At 42.7% G+C, this 17,276-nt stretch overlaps 2 protein-coding genes across 2 annotated transcripts in view; one reads left to right on the plus strand and one right to left on the minus strand.

Annotated features, from left to right (window-relative positions):
• Nucleotides 1-5,192, minus strand: part of CFAP77 (cilia and flagella associated protein 77) — a 59,776-nt gene extending 54,584 nt beyond the window's left edge. The window contains exon 1 of the mRNA XM_062640995.1: nucleotides 4,921-5,192. Coding sequence (XP_062496979.1) covers nucleotides 4,921-5,046 — 126 coding nt within the window. The 5' untranslated portion in view covers nucleotides 5,047-5,192. The remainder of the gene's footprint in view (nucleotides 1-4,920) is intronic.
• An 886-nt stretch (nucleotides 5,193-6,078) lies between these two features.
• TTF1 (transcription termination factor 1) lies at nucleotides 6,079-16,662 on the plus strand. The gene is made up of 14 exons (XM_062641519.1): nucleotides 6,079-6,222; nucleotides 6,397-7,510; nucleotides 7,595-8,485; nucleotides 8,822-9,234; nucleotides 9,988-10,388; nucleotides 11,146-11,399; nucleotides 11,759-11,944; nucleotides 12,788-12,866; nucleotides 13,140-13,270; nucleotides 13,840-14,047; nucleotides 14,355-14,444; nucleotides 14,668-14,733; nucleotides 15,451-15,536; nucleotides 15,959-16,662. The coding sequence occupies exons 2-14, from the start codon at nucleotides 6,409-6,411 to the stop codon at nucleotides 16,117-16,119; spliced, it is 4,068 nt and encodes a 1,355-aa protein (XP_062497503.1). The 5' UTR covers nucleotides 6,079-6,222; nucleotides 6,397-6,408; the 3' UTR covers nucleotides 16,120-16,662.
• The last annotated feature ends 614 nt before the right edge of the window (nucleotides 16,663-17,276 follow it).

The following is a 17,276-nucleotide window of genomic DNA, read 5'->3' on the forward strand; positions in this document are numbered from 1 at the left end:
GAAGACCATAGAGACCTGCACACTCAGAACATAGGTGCTCTATGGAGAAGGAATGATTTTGCTCTCTGTCGGTCCCAGCTGTCACAGAGACACTACACCTGTGAGGTTCCAATAGCTCATATCTAGTCACTGTCTGAGCATTCAGTGATGGGTATGTATATAAGGAAGCCTTTTTTTATCATCTTCCCTTCCTGTGCAGGTTAGCAGTCCTTGCAGAAAGATGGATGAGGATTACAAAGGTGAGTGGTGTCTCTTGGCTTTGCCCTGAGAGAGGGCTTGGTGAGGTGAGAGCATGAGTTCAGGTTTACCTTGGCTTTTTGGTGTGCTAAAGATGAGTGAATTTGGAGGGAAGGTTTAAAAAAATAAAGAAAGGTGAGGATTAAAGGCTCAAACACTGGGCACAACCTTCAATGGAAAAGCCCTATTATAGCCACAATGCAGGTCTATTAATAACAGCTCCAAGTCCACTGATGGAAAACCTGCCCTTTCAGTAATTATTGTTGCAAAAGATGTTTGTGATGCATGTAATTTAAAACTCGGAGCTATAATATTCTTGTTCACACAGTGCATTTACCCATGTTTATCTTGCATAGAGCTTTGGGGTTTTGGCATGATGTGACACAATTTTAGTTCGGTAAAATGGTTCTACTTGCTTTTCTTAACTGTCCTTCCTACAGATTGTTCCAGAAACCAAAATGATTTTGCAACAGCTCCAAGCAGCTCCTTGCTCAGTGATAAGTCTGACAGCTCAGAAATACTTCATGATAAGGTTCAATAGGCATGAAAGGAAAAGGGAGGAAATTGGTGGGTGATTTCTGCCTTCACTTGGTACCTGTGTAGTTAGTGGAGTCGCATGGCCACCCAGTTGGTGCCCTGTGGTCCCCCACACTGAGCTGCCCTCCCTCAGCATGGAGCAGGCTCTCAGATAAGCATGGGGCAAGCTCTCCTGTGTGTCCTCTTCCTCCACTGAGAAGGGCAGTTCATCCTCCCTGGCCTAGCTAATTCTTCCTTTGCTGTGATTGCCAAAACTGAGGCTACCAGTGTGCCCATTCCTTTGGTTTTTGAGGTTTTTCATCCTATATTCTTCTTCAGGAGACTGTAACTGCTGAATTTTTATTGCCTCAGTCCTGTAGCTTTATTATTTCCAATCTTGTTTGGGAAAAAAAGAAAAACATCCAGCCTCAGGGCTGAAGAGAAAAGCTTAGGAAAATGAATCCTAAATGACCTAGCATTCAGGCCAATAAAAAGAGCCTGGCATCAGTTGTCATGTAAATAATAAGCTTCTAAACCAGATATTACATATTCCAGTAGTGCTGTAAACTTCAGTTTGTTAAACCTGTTTCTCCTGCAGTGTGGGAGACTTGGTGGCAGCCTTTCATAGCCCACAAAGCACCATCACCATCCTCCTCTTCCTCCTCGAAACTGCCAGTTCTGAAACAACTTTTTAATGTTGAATTCTCTGGCTGGGGCTCTGCAGGCAGGTTGGTGTCTCTTGGCTTTGAAGGGGATACATGGAGAGCAGTTCCCTATGTTCTGCGTGTCCCCTGGCTGCTCTTTGACAGTAAGTGGATGCTTTGGCACATGGGTCTGGCATTTTTACCTTCACACACCAGGGCTATGTGCAGCTCCAGGCTGGTGACACAATGACTTTGGCAGTGATATGTTGAACTTAATAAGGGCACAATATCCAAAAAATGTTAATATAAATTAAATCAAACTGGTGTTGGCTGCTTTTTCTGGAGTGTTTGTCAGGCATGCTGGGGGTTAAGGGTGGTGAATTTTCTTGCCCACAGCTGGCTTAGTTTTGTAAAGCAGTAGTTTTAACTTTGTAGTGAGAAAAGTGCTTGGCTAAGGCTTTACTGGTAAAAACAAACTACCCAAAAATGCTTTGCTCAGATTTCTACTGGCATCAGTATATAAAGTAGTTTCCCCAGTTTATTTCCTCAGTGTTTCCTGCAAGCAAATATATATTGATAAACTAAATTAATTCCTTGATTAATCATATCACATTCTACCAATGAAAAATAGAGCTTTCATCCCTAGAAATCTTTATGTGAAAAAGATAGCTGGCATGTGTGGACGCATCCTAGTGGAATGATGGGGCTGGGCAGAGCTGAGGCAGGAGGGTCAGCCAGAAATGAAGGCAGTCATCTGTGCAGTGGTCTCTGTTTGCATGTGATGCCTCATTTAGAAGATATGTGAGAGAACTGGGAGAGAACTTAGGGGATCCTGTTGTTAGCTGCTGCAAAGTAGGAGCTCTGTCATGCTTGCATTAGGGTTTTGGGGACTGAATGCCAGTTGGAAGGAAGATCAGGGACTAAGTGTCCCATCCATCACTACTGGGCCTCAGGTTCTTGTGTACTTGCTGTCTGGTGAACCTTCACAACAGCTGGTGGAGCTGTGTGTTCCTCAGTTCCTACCCATGGCTGCCAGAAGCACTTGTCCAAGCAGCAGTTGTCTCAAAACCTTTTGTCCCTTTCTTCTAAACCATCTTTGTGCCCCTGGTTTTCAGGTGGCACTGCACAGTGTGAAGGTTGGGACCTGCTGGCCATCTCCTTTGGTAACTGTTCAAAAATGTCTGGTCCCCAGGACTCTCCTGGGGTGGGAAGAGGTCCGATTGCAGCTGGAAGCATGAAGAGATGTGGCAGAGGGCTGATGCTTTGTGTATGCCACTACTGGTCCCAGTGAGTAGGTCTGGCTGAGGGTCAGTGCTTATCCAATAAACTGCCATCCTGTCACTGTCACCTCCTGGCAGTGAAAGACACACTGATACATTCAGCATTCAGTGGGGCACAATGCACTGAGGGAAGGCAGCTGGCAGGAGATGTGGAGTTTGCTCCACAAACTTTACAACCTAAGTTACAATAAGGTGAAATTACCCCTGGTTTGAAGAGTAAAAGCATCTCTGTTATTAGCTCTGTTACTTTGTGCTGAAGGATTGTACCAGCTGGATACAGATCTCTCTGCGTCCCTCCAGGCTAGCTTACAGTGAAGGACACCTCCTGCAAGGAAGCCCTGAGGGAACAGAAGTTGTCCAGAATGCTAAAATTTAACACTACTTTTTCTCAAAACTTGCTCAACCTTTAGTTTCACTTAGCCAGATAGAAATCCAGATTGGGTCTTACTAAAACATCCTGTGATATATAACTGCTCAGAATTCCCACTACCAGGATGCTCTGTAAGAGTGACACTGAGAAAAAACTCAAGCCCTAAAGCTGATGGGAGAAGACATCAGGTGAGCGCCGGGGACAGACAGTGCCTGACCAAATGCTCCCATCCAGATGGGCAGAACTTCCACATCAATCAATGTAATCTTAATGACCACAAATAATCTACCTGCAACACAGACACTACAGGAGAGGAGCTGCGCTTTGTAGGATTACCCCAGTGTTCTACCTGTAGACCTGGGATTTACAACACTAATGGATGGTTTATGCCTATTTCAACTTAGGGAATGTAAATGCATCGTGAAAATAAGCAGGATCAACCTAACCCCTGCACTTATGCCTTCACATACCTGAAATGCCATATACTGATATGCTCTTCTGATTCATATTCATGCATCACCTAAAGATGTATTTACTAGCACACTTTTCTAAGAAGCAGTTTGGAGGGCTGGGGAAGATGTGGGGCTGCCTCCTCGACCCTGAGGAGGTTTGGCCACATCTGCCCACAGCAGCTCTTTGGCGGGACAGGGGACAATACACAGGTAGATGAGGAAACCTCACCCTGATCTCACTTCTAAGCAAAGATCCTGCAATTTCCTATCAGAGCATCCAGGGAAAAGAAAGTACAAGCTGTGGATTTGAAAAGTGAAGCTGCTTTTGGGTTATGATGCAAGCCCTACTTTTTTCTTTGCCTTCCCAATAACATTTCGATTTTAAGAGTTTCACAAGCTAAAACTAAGGAAATCAGGATTGCAAGACTCAAATTTTCTGTGATATTTCGAAAATTTACGTCGTAATTCCAAGCCTGCCGCTGCCGGGCTAGCAAGGGAACTGGAGTTAAAGTACCACTGTACAGTCGCGTCTAAATGTCACCGCTTGCTGCGGTGGGAAACCAACGCTCTGAGCGAAGCTGGCTGCCCTCCCCCAGACAACAAGGAAAGCGCAGCCGGTGGAACCGCTCGGTGCCAGCCGCGGGGCTGCAGTCTTCGTCCCTTTCCCTCCGCACTGCCCCAGAGCCGCGGTCCCGACCCCAGAGCATCGTGGCGCTCCGCACCGGGCCGGCGGCGGGGCCGTTGGGGGGAGACTGGGACGGGAAAAGGCTGGTCGGGGCACGAAGCCATTCTGCGAGTGCCATCCAGGGGACGAGAGCTGTACTTCAGCTGCGGCTGGAGGGGATGCGGGACTCCAGGGCTGGCGGGGGTAGAGCGGGACCTTCCGTGGGTGTCGGTTTGGAGTGAAATACCTGCCTGAAGCTTTCCAAGTCCCACCCAGAGCTCAGCCTATCCACGGGACTGGAGTACAGTGGGATTGGTAAGGTGAGAAGTGTCAGGGGTTTGTGAACGGACCGTCACCTCCACAGCCGGTCTATAAATCCCAATATAGGGGGCAGGGTTTTTGTCCCACCCCAGAACCCCTCCGGTGGGGGGGTGGTGACAGTGTGGTTTGAAAACCCGGTCTCCAGCCGGGGCTTACCGGGTGCTTAACGGGGATCAACCACGGAGCTGCTCGAGGAGCAGCGCGATTTTCCCTCCTCGCCATGTAAATTAATAGGGGGGAAACCTCTGTTTTCAGCTGCTGTCACTCCCCACGTGCTTTAGCAGGCAATTTTTGCCCTGTTCGCCTGCGGTGCAAGGGGCTGCCGCGGGACCGGGACCCCTCCCCATCCTCCGGGGCCCCGTCCGCCGCTACGGGCGAGGTGTGGGTAGTACCCGGGCAGAGAGCGGGACCGGCGGGGAGGGACCGTGTGTCTCACCTTGATGATGAGCGGGTTGCACAACATGCTGTCCCGGGCCACCCCCAGCCGCTCGCTCTCGCTGCCGGGCTCCACCTCAGCCAGGGTCAGCGGTCTCCGCGGGGCCGCCCCCTTGCCGCCCGCCATGTCGCTGCCAGGATCACCCCGCACCGTGGTGGGGGGACCCGGGGCTGAAGCAGGCGGCGTGGCCGTGGATGTGGCAGCGGAGCAGGGAGAGCTCAGCAGCGGATCTCCGGCTCCAGCCCCACAGCGCTGAAGGGGGGGGTAATGGCGGTGCCCCGTCTCCTAGCAACCACGGTCCCACGCCGCTGGTCCGTCACTTTGCTAGGTCCGTCTGGGAACGCTTCCTCTGTTGTGGCGGGAAGGCGGGGAGGGTGGAACGGAAAGGCCGGCAGCAGGGTGCAGTGGGAGCAGTGTTAAGGTGGGATTACCGGCGGCGCTGGCGGCCTTGAGGTGTCTCGTTCTCGTTATGTGGCGGGCGGAGGCGGGGAGGGCCTGCACCGGCGCGGGAGCGTGTTAGGGCTCCTGAGGGCTGCGGTTCGCCCGCCTCGGTGCCACACAGAGGCCTGTGGTGGTTGTTCCGGGTGCCTCCCTCGCCCTCGGGAGTGCCGGGTAAGAGGCGGAGGGGAGCGGCCGGTGCGCGGGGGCTGCCGCGGGGCGCTGACCCACAGCCCGCCCTTAGGCCTGCTGCGGCCTCTGTGTGTGCGTACTGGTGCTGGTTACAGGCGCTGTGGGAGCTGGCGGGTCCTGGTTGGGTTTGGGCCTGGGCGTGGGCCTGGGCCTGCGCCTGTCGGCACGTGGGTGAAGCCAGTCAGACGCTTCTAACTAGGGCAGTTGGTTTTAATGCTGAGTAGTTTAATATTTCCTGGTTATTTTTAGTTTGCTGTTTTGGTGCAGGAAGCAGAGGGATAGGACAAGAGGAAATGTCCTTAAACTACGCCAGGGGAGGTTTAGATGGAGATTAGGAACGATTCCAAATCTCAGGTATTGGAACAGGCTGTCCAGGGCCGTGGTGGAGCCCGGTCCCTGGAAGTATTCACAAACTGTAGAAAATGCCTTCAGTGCCATGGGTTGGTGGTGGGGTAAAGGTTGGACTTGCTGATCTTAAAGAGTTTTCCAATTTAGTTGATTCTATGAATATAGTAGTCTGTTGTTGTTTAGTTATTCAGAATCAACTTACTGAAATGTTTCTTTGTTATAGGAAGGCAATTTCAAAGCAGAACACAGCTGTGATGCACATCTGTTTGATGAAGAAGGCATCACAATTTCATAGTCCCACTGCAAAATTAGCTGCATTGAAAAGTAAGTATTTTCATTGTATGCTTCTAAGATAATGTTGAATTGTTCTGTAGTATTTCAATGTTGGGGGGGAGGGGGCCTCTTTTGTTCACATATTGTTTTTTCCTGTTTGTTTTTTACCTGTGTAACGATGCATTAATTATAATACTTGAGTAAACCCCGTATCTTTTATTTAAGGTAAGAAAAAAGATGACAGCAAGTGCAGATGATTTTCAAGTTCAGGATCTTCTGAAGAAGAAGAAGAAAAAGAAAAAATACAAAGAACATAAGGAACATGAAAATGATGAAAGAGAAAGCGTACAGGATGCAGAGCTTTGCTCTGCTTCTCTACTTTTGCTTGAAGATCAAGCAGCACAGAGTGGTGAAGGCTTTAAAAAGGAGAAAAGAAAAAAGAAGCAGGAGAAGCAGCAGTCTTTGTTAGGTGATTCTTGTGTGGAACTGGAAAGTGACATTAGTAATGAAACTGGAGTGGATGCTTCCCAAAAGAAAAAGAAGAAAAAGAAGTGGAAGCATAATGATAATACGGATGAGGAAAGTAACGCTGTATCTTGTATCACAGTAAATCAGAGTTGCTCTGATATTTGTCAGGAGATTAACGCTGATTACGTTTATTTAAAGCTACCTGTGAAGAACAAAAGAAAAGAGAAATTACCTGAAGAGGATGAGGTGGGTGAGCTGCCTGAATCCATTTATTTAGAACCACCTGTAAAGAAGAAGAAAAGAAAAGAGAAATTACCTAAAGAGGATGAGGTAGGTGAGCTGCCTGAATCCACTTATTTAGAACCACCTGTAAAGGTGAAGAAAAAAAAAGAGAAATTACCTAAAGAGGATGAGGTAGGTGAGCTGCCTGAATCCACATGTTTAGAACCACCTGTAAAGATCAAGAAAAGAAAAGAGAAATTACCTGAAGAGGATGAGGTAGGTGAGCTGCCTGAATCCACTTATTTAGAACCACCTGTAAAGGTGAAGAAAAAGAAAGAGAAATTACCTAAAGAGGATGAGGTGGGTGAGCTGCCTGAATCCACTTATTTAGAACCACCTGTAAAGGTGAAGAAAAAGAAAGAGAAATTACCTAAAGAGGATGAGGTGGGTGAGCTGCCTGAATCCACTTGTTTAGAACCACATGTAAAGAAGAAGAAAAGAAAAGAGAAATTACCTAAAGAGGATGTGGTAGGTGAGCTGCCTGAATCCACTTGTTTAGAACCACATGTAAAGAAGAAGAAAAGAAAAGAGAAATTGCCTATAGAGGATGCGGTAGGTGAGCTCCCTGAATCCACTTATTTGGAACCACCTGTAAGGGAGAAGAAAGGAGAAGAGAAGTTACCTAAAAAGGATGAGTTAGGTGAGCTCACTGAATCCATTTATTTAGAACCACCTGTAAAGAAGAAGAAAAGAAAAGAGAAATTACCTAAAGAGGATGTGGTAGGTGAGCTGCCTGAATCCACTTATTTAGAACCACCGGTAAAGGATAAGAAAGGAAAAGAGAAATTACCTAAAGAGAATGAGTTAGGTGAGCTGCCTGAATCCACTTATTTAGAAGCACCTGTAAAGAAGAAGAAAAGAAAAGAGAAATTACCTGAAGAGGATGAGGTAGGTGAGCTGCCTGAATCCACTTATTTAGAACCACCTGTAAAGGAGAAGAAAGGAGAAGAGAAATTACCTGAAGAGGATGAGTTAGGTGAGCTGCCTGAATCCAGTTATTTAGAACCATCTGTAAAGAAGAAAAAAAGAAAAGAGAAGTTGCCTAAAGAGGATGAGGTAGGTGAGCTGCCTGAATCCAGTTATTTAGAACCATCTGTAAAGAAGAAGAAAAGAAAAGAGAAGTTACCTAAAGAGGATGAGGTAGGTGACCTGCCTGAATCCACTTATTTAGAAGCACCTGTAAAGGAGAAGAAAGGAGAAGAGAAATTACCTAAAGAGGATGAGTTAGGTGAGCTGCCTGAATCCACTTGTTTAGAACCACCTGTAAAGATGAAGAAAAGAAAAGAGAAATTACCTAAAGAAGATGAGGTAGGTGAGCTCCCTGAATCCACTTATTTAGAGCCACCTGTAAAGGAGAAGAAAAAAAAAGAGAAATTACCTAAAGAGGATGAGGTAGGTGACCTGCCTGAATCCACTTATTTAGAGCCACCTGTAAAGATGAAGAAAAGAAAAGAGAAATTACCTAAAAAGGATGAGTTAGGTGACCTGCCCGAATGCATTTATTTAGAACCACCTGTAAAGAAGAAGAAAAGAAAAGAGAAATTACCTAAAGAGGATGTGGTAGGTGAGCTGCCTGAATCCACTTGTTTAGAATCACCTGTAAAGATGAAGAAAAGAAAAGAGGAATTACCTAAAGAGGATGAGTTAGGTGAGCTGCCTGAATTCACTTGTTTAGAACCACCTGTAAAGATGAAGAAAAGAAAAGGGAAATTACCTAAAGAAGATGTGGTAGGTGAGCTCCCTGAATCCACTTATTTACAACCACCTGTAAAGGAGAAGAAAAGAAAAGAGAAATTACCTAAAAAGGATGAGTTAGGTGACCTGCCTGAATCCACTTATTTAGAACCACCTGTAAAGGAGAAGAAAGGAGAAGAGAAATTACCTGAAGAGGATGATGTAGGTGAGCTGCCTGAATCCACTTATTTAGAACCACCTGTAAAGGAGAAGAAAGAAGAGGAATTACCTAAAGAGGATGAGGTAGGTGAGCTGCCTGAATTCACTTGTTTAGAACCACCTGTAAAGATGAAGAAAAGAAAAGAGAAATTACCTAAAAAGGATGAGTTAGGTGACCTGCCTGAATCCACTTATTTAGAGCCACCTGTAAAGATGAAGAAAAGAAAAGAGAAATTACCTAAAAAGGATGAGTTAGGTGACCTGCCTGAATCCACTTGTTTAGAACCACCTGTAAAGATGAAGAAAAGAAAAGAGAAATTACCTAAAAAGGATGAGTTAGGTGACCTGCCTGAATCCACTTATTTAGAACCACCTGTAAAGGAGAAGAAAGGAGAAAAGAAATTACCTGAAGAGGATGAGGTAGGTGAGCTGCCTGAATCCACTTGTTTAGAACCACCTGTAAAGGAGAAGAAAGGAGAAGAGAAATTACCTGAAGAGGATGACGTGGGTGAGCTGCCTGAATCCACTTATTTAGAACCACCTGTAAAGGAGAAGAAAGGAGAAGAGAAATTACCTGAAGAGGATGAGGTAGGTGAGCTGCCCGAATTCACTTGTTTAGAACCACCTGTAAAGGAGAAGAAAGGAGAAGAGAAATTACCTGAAGAGGATGATGTAGGTGAGCTGCCTGAATCCACTTGTTTAGAACCACCTGTAAAGGAGAAGAAAGGAGAAGAGAAATTACTTGAAGAGGATGAGGTAGGTGAGCTGCCTGAATCCACTTGTTTAGAACCACCTGTAAAGGAGAAGAAAGGAGAAGAGAAATTACCTGAAGAGGATGATGTAGGTGAGCTGCCTGAATCCACTTGTTTAGAACCACCTGTAAAGGAGAAGAAAGGAGAAGAGAAATTACTTGAAGAGGATGAGGTAGGTGAGCTGCCTGAATCCACTTGTTTAGAACCACCTGTAAAGGAGAAGAAAGGAGAAGAGAAATTACCTGAAGAGGATGAGTTAGGTGAGCTGCCTGAATCCATTTGTTTAGAACCACCTGTAAAGGAGAAGAAAGGAGAAGAGAAATTACCTGAATCGGATGCAGTAGGTGAGCTGCCTGACTGCATTTATTTAGAACCATCTGTAAAGGAGGGAAGGGAAGTGACATTATTTGTAGAGGATGAGGTACATGAGCTTCCTACCTCAGAAACACATGACAGAAATGGCAGTGAAAGATCACCAAGCAAGGAGAATATATGCAGCATTATCCTAGTTATACAAGAAGAAGCAGATGTAACTGTTGACCAGTCACTGTTGTCACCTGCAGAGCAAAACGGGCAAGGGAAAGGCATAGAGCTGCCATTAGCTACAGAAGCGGATGGTGTGGCATCGTCCCAGCAATGCCATGATGACGGTGACTGTGATGCTTCTCCTGCCAGGAGAGAAGATTCTATGGTTGTACCTGCTAATTTGTCTAAGATGACTAAAGCAGCTAATCGGCCTTCTAAATATCGTTCAGTGCGCTCTAAGAAGAGAAAAAGCAAAGCTTATATCTCAGACGAAGGCTCTTCAGATTCTGATGTAACGTATGTAGACTTTGTTTGTGTTTGTTTTTTTACAGCCCTTCTCCCGCATGTTTCTGTCACATTATGTTGGTCCCAGATTTTTCTTCAGTCTGTTCTGTATGAGTTTTTAAAAATGGCTCCAAAACCCTTTACAATATATTGTGATGTTACAGAGACCTACTTTAAGAGCTTTGTTATAACTGTGATGGTAGATTTAGATTAGCTATATGGAAGATGTTCTTCCCTGTGAGGGTGGTGAGGCATTAAAACAGGTTGCCCAGAGAAGCTGTGGCTGCCCCATGCCTGTCAGTGTTCAAGGCCAGGCTGGACAGGGCCTGGAGCAACCTGCCCTAGTGGAAGGTGTCCCTGCCTGTGGCAGGAGGTTGGAGTTGGATGAGTTTTAAAATCCCTTCCAACCCGAACCACAAACAAGCTCTTGGTGCTTTTGCAGTGTTGTAGAACCCACAGACGACTAGTAAGAGACAGATAAAAAAGTTCTGTGTTGCTAGTGGTAGCAAGAGAGACTGTTTCTTCTGTATGTCCATATGTGAGAGTTTCGTGGGAAAGGTGCAATTTTCAAAGCTTCAAGCTTTTTGAGTATTGTAACGGTAGAAATCTGATAATAAATAACATCTGTGTTGAAAGATGGGAATACAAAGGGGATATGTGAAGTATTTCTTCTTTAATGAATATGTTCATTCTTTAATGAATATGTTAATTCTTTTAATGGTTTTGAGGTCTAGTGCTGTATTTTATGTTCTTTTTTTCTTTATATCAGGACACCAGAACCATTGGCATTAAATAGAAGGGAGGACCAGAATAGTTCCCTTAGTAGAACAGTAACCACAGATGACGGCAATCTGGATGATGATGATGATGATGACCTGGACTCTACCATATCTTTCATGGATTTGGATACCGCAAAACAGGAACTGGAAGAGTTTATTCCTCATGTGAGGAATATGTCAGACAGTTCAGTCATGAAGATGGCTGGAAGCGACCTAGTGAGGTTTAAAGAGTTTAAAAAACAAGGTGAGCTCTCCAAAATCTTGTAGCAGTGAGGAAGGACTGTGCAGCTGTGCTAATGCTTTGACAGAGGGAACATAGTTTTTGTACCGTGTCTGTCACATCCATGGAGTCTGGTTCACTTTATTGTAGTAGACACCTTTTCCACTTCTCTGCTTGGTAGCATCAACTTCCTCATTACTGAATTACAGTCCGAAGTAAATGTGTAAATTCCCTGCTTCCAGCTCTTGTTTGGTCTCTTTCATTTTTTTCTTTCACCTTTTGAGTTAATTGATATTTTGTCATATTTGTTAAACCCTGAAATGTACAAGAGATGGCACTTGAAGTTTTCTTTTTTATTTAATAAAACTTTCTGTACATTTTAGGTATTGCTGTCAGGTTTGGCAGATTTTCCGAGAAGGAGAATAATCAAATCCGGAAAAATGTTGGACAGTTCTTAGAAATGACTGGGATAGATAGTGCTGAGAAAGTCCTGTTTACCTCGAGGTATCCAGAAGAGAGAAGAACCATCAATCGCATAAAAGCAAAACATCAATTTTTTGAAAAAATTGGTAAGTATTTAAGTTCCTTGTTCAAATGGCTGAATGTTAAAATTTCGCAACCTGGTGATAGCACAGTGTATTTTCTATATAGCAAAGCACTAATGTTGCCAAATTAGGCAAAAAAGGAGCGTGCTGCTGAGATTGCTGTATAGATTATCAAGTACACATACTGTTCTTGCTGTCTTTTCTTGGGTTTGCAGAGTTTAGAGATGAAAATGTCATCATGACCAGCAGCACTTACAGACTTCCAGATTTGCCTTTGGGCTTTGTGGCTTAAAGTGCATTATTTGCTAGGCTATAATTAAGCATAGTGACTTACTAATGGCAGGTTTGATTGAGTGCTGTGTTTGACTCTTGACTGTTCTTAGAGCACATAAATAGATGGCAGGTTTAGGATGGAGTGAGTGATGGCAGAAACAGAAAGAAATTATGTCTCTCTAATGGGAGTTAGCTAAATTTTAATTGCATTTGGATCAAATGTATAGCCAGTCCATACAATTTGTACCTAGGTTTGTGCTTGAGAGTTTAAAAGTTCAGTTTTCAATATTCACATACAGGTGCACAGGCATGTAGACAATTATTTACCAGTACTCAGCATTCAGAATCTTGCCACGGTCGTAGCAATTACATCTTTGAAACTCCTCAGGAGATTCTATTCAGACCGTTCCTTCCCTGTGTAGTTACTGGAGTGTTGTACAGTACATTCTCTTGACTGGAGAGAATCTGTCATTGATAGCATGGTCACAAAAATGTATGTTGTTGGGGTTTTGTTTTGTTTAGTTTTGGCTTTTTTTTGAAAGTGGCCTCACCTCTGTGAGTAATGTTACTTAAATGAATCATTTTACCTTCTAGCTGAGGGCATACCACGACCCTGGGCACTGGTATACTACCGAGCAAGGAAGATCTTTGACCCACATAATTATAAAGGGAGGTGAGTAACTTGAAAGCATTTCTGAACACTAATATCAGTCTCTGAGGTTTATTTGACCACAGAAAATGGGTATAAATGAAGATCATCTCTGATTTGTGCCAGTTGCTGCATCTTAATTGACAGTTCATTTTTCTGACTAGTCCTTATTAATTCTTGTGTTCTAAAGTGTGACATGAAAGGGTAGTGATTAAACATCTGTAACGATTACAGCTCTTTTAAGATATTGGAATGGTTTGAATTTGCAGCTGAAGCTTTGCTAATTTCCTCAACCAGGTACACTAATGAAGAAAAAGAAAAATTGAAACAGTATCATGCTCTGCATGGCAATAATTGGAAGAAGATTTCTGAGATGATGTCCCGTTCTAACCTCTCACTTGCTATGAAATACTCTGAACTCAGGTCAGGTATGTAATTTTAGGAAAAGCAATTCATTATGTGTATTGCAACTTCAGAAGTTATTTTAACTGTAGGTTGTATGTGTCCTAAACTTTAGGAAAAAAAATCCCTAGAATGGATTTTTTTTTTTCTTTTTTAAATTAATTTGTGGTGGTTGTTTTTTTTTCTAAACCCCTTACTGTATTTGCATATGGAAGGGATAAGAACAGTCTGATGGAAAAGAGAAAAGAAATGCAACAAATGCAACTCTGTATTAAATGGAACTGATGTCTAAATAAATGCTTTTGGCGGCAGGGTGGGAAGAATTTGGCAACCGGATTTGGTGATTAGGCTGAGCTCTTCTTTCCGATTTGGTGTGGAGAGGTTTCTAGGAAGTGTGTTAAGAAGCTGGTCCTGTAAATAAGAACAGACGTGGTCTAATGTGGGGTGTCCCTGCCCGTGGCAAGGGCTTTGGAAGTAGATGATCTTAAGGTCCTTTCCAACCCAAATCATTCTAGGATTCTATAAAAGTGCTCTTTTGCCTTTTTTCACTAGTCATTTATGATAAATTATGCCTTACCTTATTTTTCAATTTTAGCTACTAATTATGGCCCTTGGTCAGCGGAAGAGATCCAGAAGTTGATGTCTGCAGTGGAGGAGGTGATTAGGAAAAGAATAGGAGTGGAAGATGGAAATCCAAATAGAGAGATCGTAGTTGACCGTGAGAAACTGTACCAGAAATTACCGTGGTCTGAAATTGAAACTAAAGTGGGAACACGATATTGGAGACAATGTAAACAGAAATGGTAAGTTTTTATACTGAACTGAGATAGTAAAATGTGTTCTGGAGAGTATTTAAGTCTTCTGCCAAACTGTGTGTACCATGATGATTGTTCGGTAAGATAGGAAATAAATAGGTGGTAGATTACAGAAGAGGCATCATAAATATGTCTGAGACAGATAACTTCATTAGCTGTGGTGAGTTTTGTTCTTGCTGTGACAGTGAAGCCTAATTTCTGCCGCTTTGTGGCAGCAGTAGCATCTTGAAGACACTTCCTTTTGGTGCTTGGAATTTCTTGAAATGATAACTTTTTTTTTTCTATGTTTTCATAGGCTTACAATTTTAAAAAACAAGTTGAACAGAGGACGGCAGTTATGTAGGGGGACCAAAGGATTACAAGCCAAAATCACTCTTATTAAAAGGTATAGTTCAGAAGTACTGGAATGTTTTTGTGTTTCTTACTGTTCTGGTTTGTGTTTATGAAGGCTTGCAGGGTGAGAATGGCGTGTCTGCAGTTTCATACAGGTCTCACAACTGCTGTTCTTTAGAACAAAATGTCCTGTGACTTCTGACTGGGGAATTGTGAGTGTTACTGAATTATTTCTTGAATTCTGCCTACAGACTGCTTCTGTATTATATTCCCAGGTTGCATGAACTGAACGTGGAGGATCCTAGTGAAGTAAAGTGGGAAGAATTTAGTGATATTATCGGGTAAACCTTCTTTTATTTCTTTGTTTATCCTCTTTGTGTGGATACAAAGTGTTGTTGAAGCAGACTATCTTAAAAGTTCTACAAAGGAATCAAACTTTTTAGACCTCTGCAACTATAGAAAACATCATTTAGCTTGGTAACATACAATACACATATATCCTTGCATAGCAATGGGCAATAAACCGTGCCTGTATGGTCTGGAAACCACTGGTAACCACTTCAGGCAACCCTTATTGTATTCCCAGCATATCTGTACCTAAAACTGTTACACGGTCTATGCTAAAGTCTTCGATAAAAGATTTTTCCAGGTGTTCATCCCTACATATTGGAAAAAGGGGTAATTATAGGAATGTGTATAATACAATGTAATAGTTTTCTTCCAAACAGAGTAAGTGTGGAATATGAAACTACCAGTGCTGTGAATGCTGTATACTTGCTGTACAGTGCTTTTGACGTTTTCCACATACTTTCAGTTTCGTTTCCTCTCTCACTAAACACGTAATACGTATGTGTGATGGCATGGTTTAGGTTTTTACCTTCAAGGGGAATTGCTGTCTTGAAAAAACTGTTTTAATTAGGATTTGAAATCTGTCCTTTCTACCTAAAGCTAAGATACTGTTTGACTGGCATCACTCTCATGAATGGGTAACTCAGTAGCAACAAAACTTCATAATAATTCCTTGCACCACTAATTCATTGAACTCTTCTTTTTTTCAGAGATGTCCCTAAAGAGTACATTCAAGAAAAATTTTATAAGCTAAAAGTTTCCTTTGTCCCTTTATGGCGAAGAAAGACTTTTTCCGGTCAGTATCCCAGCTGTTTGTATATACTCCTTAACGTTTTCACTTGAATCTAAGAGGATACATATTCTATCTGAATTATGTCTTAGTTAGCTTCCCCCAAGTAAATTGGCTGATATCTCAGGCTTTGTACTTATTTTACTGAATGCCCTTCTTTAATAACAGTTTACTTTCAATGACATCTTCATGCAGTGATTATGAACCTCTTTTTTTTTTTTTTTTTTAATCCCTTGGCTTTAAATGTTTTGTGACTGCTTTTTTAGTTTCTTGTGTGTCTGTGTTGGAGCAGTGTATTTTTTTTTGTTGTTGTTGTTTGCATTTAACACTGACAGAATAATTTCTGTGGGATCCTGCTTCCTGATGGCATCCATTTCCCCTATAGATACAATTTACTTTACTTTTCTCTCTGTTTTTCTCCCCCAAAGAAATTGTTGATTACCTTTATGAAAAGAAACTTCCAGAATTTGAAGAAAGGCTTGAAAAAGATAAGGAGAAAAACCCTAGTTCTGACATCTCAGAACCTGTGCAACAGAAGAAGGAGATCCTATTCAGTGACATTTTTGACACCAGTGAAGACAGCGATTGACTGCCCTAAAGACAGTACCTAGTGTCCACATTGAACTATAAAATGGATGTGGTTGAAAGTGGGCACAGACTAAGGCAGGTGGCCTTAGTAGTGCAGGTACACAGGGTATCTAGTGATGGAGAAAGTAAAGATACATATGTCTGATTCTCTTGTTTCATATTGAAGGCAGGTAAATACAGTTTAAGCATTCAACTTGCTGAATGTCTCAAAACCGGTATTTTTCCACTACTTTGTTTTCTGTGGAGTTGAAAGCTGCTCTTTAGCTTTTATGCATAAGCTTGGTTTTCAGAACTTTAATATGTTTTAAGTAATTTTTTAAAATACCAGTGACTTGGGAAAGGACTTTTAGTTTGCTTTAAAATCTCTGTAATAAACATCTTAATTGTCTGTTTTAATGGAAAAAGCACGACTTTGTGTTGTTTTGGGGTTGTTTTTTTAACAGGTGTCTTGTTCTTAAAAGCAACTGATTTTTATTTTTGATGTAGACTGACACTGTTATCAGCCTTATAGAGAAAACGGATTTTTGTCCATTGCTATTCATAAATGATAATCTCATTTCATGCAAAGCAGAACAATGCATTTAAAATGGTTTTGTTAATACTTGGAATACAGAGACAAAATAGTGTGTGTGTGTGTGTATATAGATTTATACTTCTATTGTGCCAAGGAGAGTTTCTACATTGTAATAAGAAAATTGAGGGGTAAGATGAGGTTGTATTTATGGCTTTCTACGATACATCTGTCTGCCTAGAATGTGTACATTGACTGAGTGAATGTAAAATAACAACCCAAAAGTCTTCCTGTTCCTGTAAAGCATTTGTCCGATTTGCTTATATTTCCTGTATGCTGTACTAAAAAGTAAGGCAGGAGAACTTGGTCTCTGGCATACTGCTTTTTGATGGTCATTTGGATAAGTGAGAATTTCCTTCTTTAGTAATTATCATTGATTTATAGCAAAGGATGTCAATTGAGAGCTTCCCATGTTTAACTGTATCTGCCTTTAGTCTCTCTGAAGATACAAACCAGTGTGATTCTTGTGAGACAGGCAGAACACCCCAGGAGGTCAGCCACTGGTGGAAGGGTAAGTTTTCCAGACAGGAAATGAAATGGGGCTGGTAGGATGGGAGGAAAGAAACATATACCAGCTCCCTTGAATT

This window comes from Pezoporus occidentalis, unplaced genomic scaffold, assembly GCF_034315485.1.
Source record: "Pezoporus occidentalis ecotype Australia unplaced genomic scaffold, CSIRO_AGI_Poc_V1 ctg68, whole genome shotgun sequence".
Lineage (NCBI taxonomy): Eukaryota > Metazoa > Chordata > Aves > Psittaciformes > Psittacidae > Pezoporus > Pezoporus occidentalis.

Coding starts and splice junctions, on each gene's coding strand:
- TTF1 (XM_062641519.1), top strand. CDS start 6,409: ATGACAGCAAGTGCAGATGATTTTCAAGTTCAGGATCTTCTGAAGAAG. Junction 11,400..11,758: donor TAAAGAGTTTAAAAAACAAG/GTGAGCTCTCCA, acceptor TGTACATTTTAG/GTATTGCTGTCAGGTTTGGC. Junction 14,445..14,667: donor AAAATCACTCTTATTAAAAG/GTATAGTTCAGA, acceptor TTATATTCCCAG/GTTGCATGAACTGAACGTGG.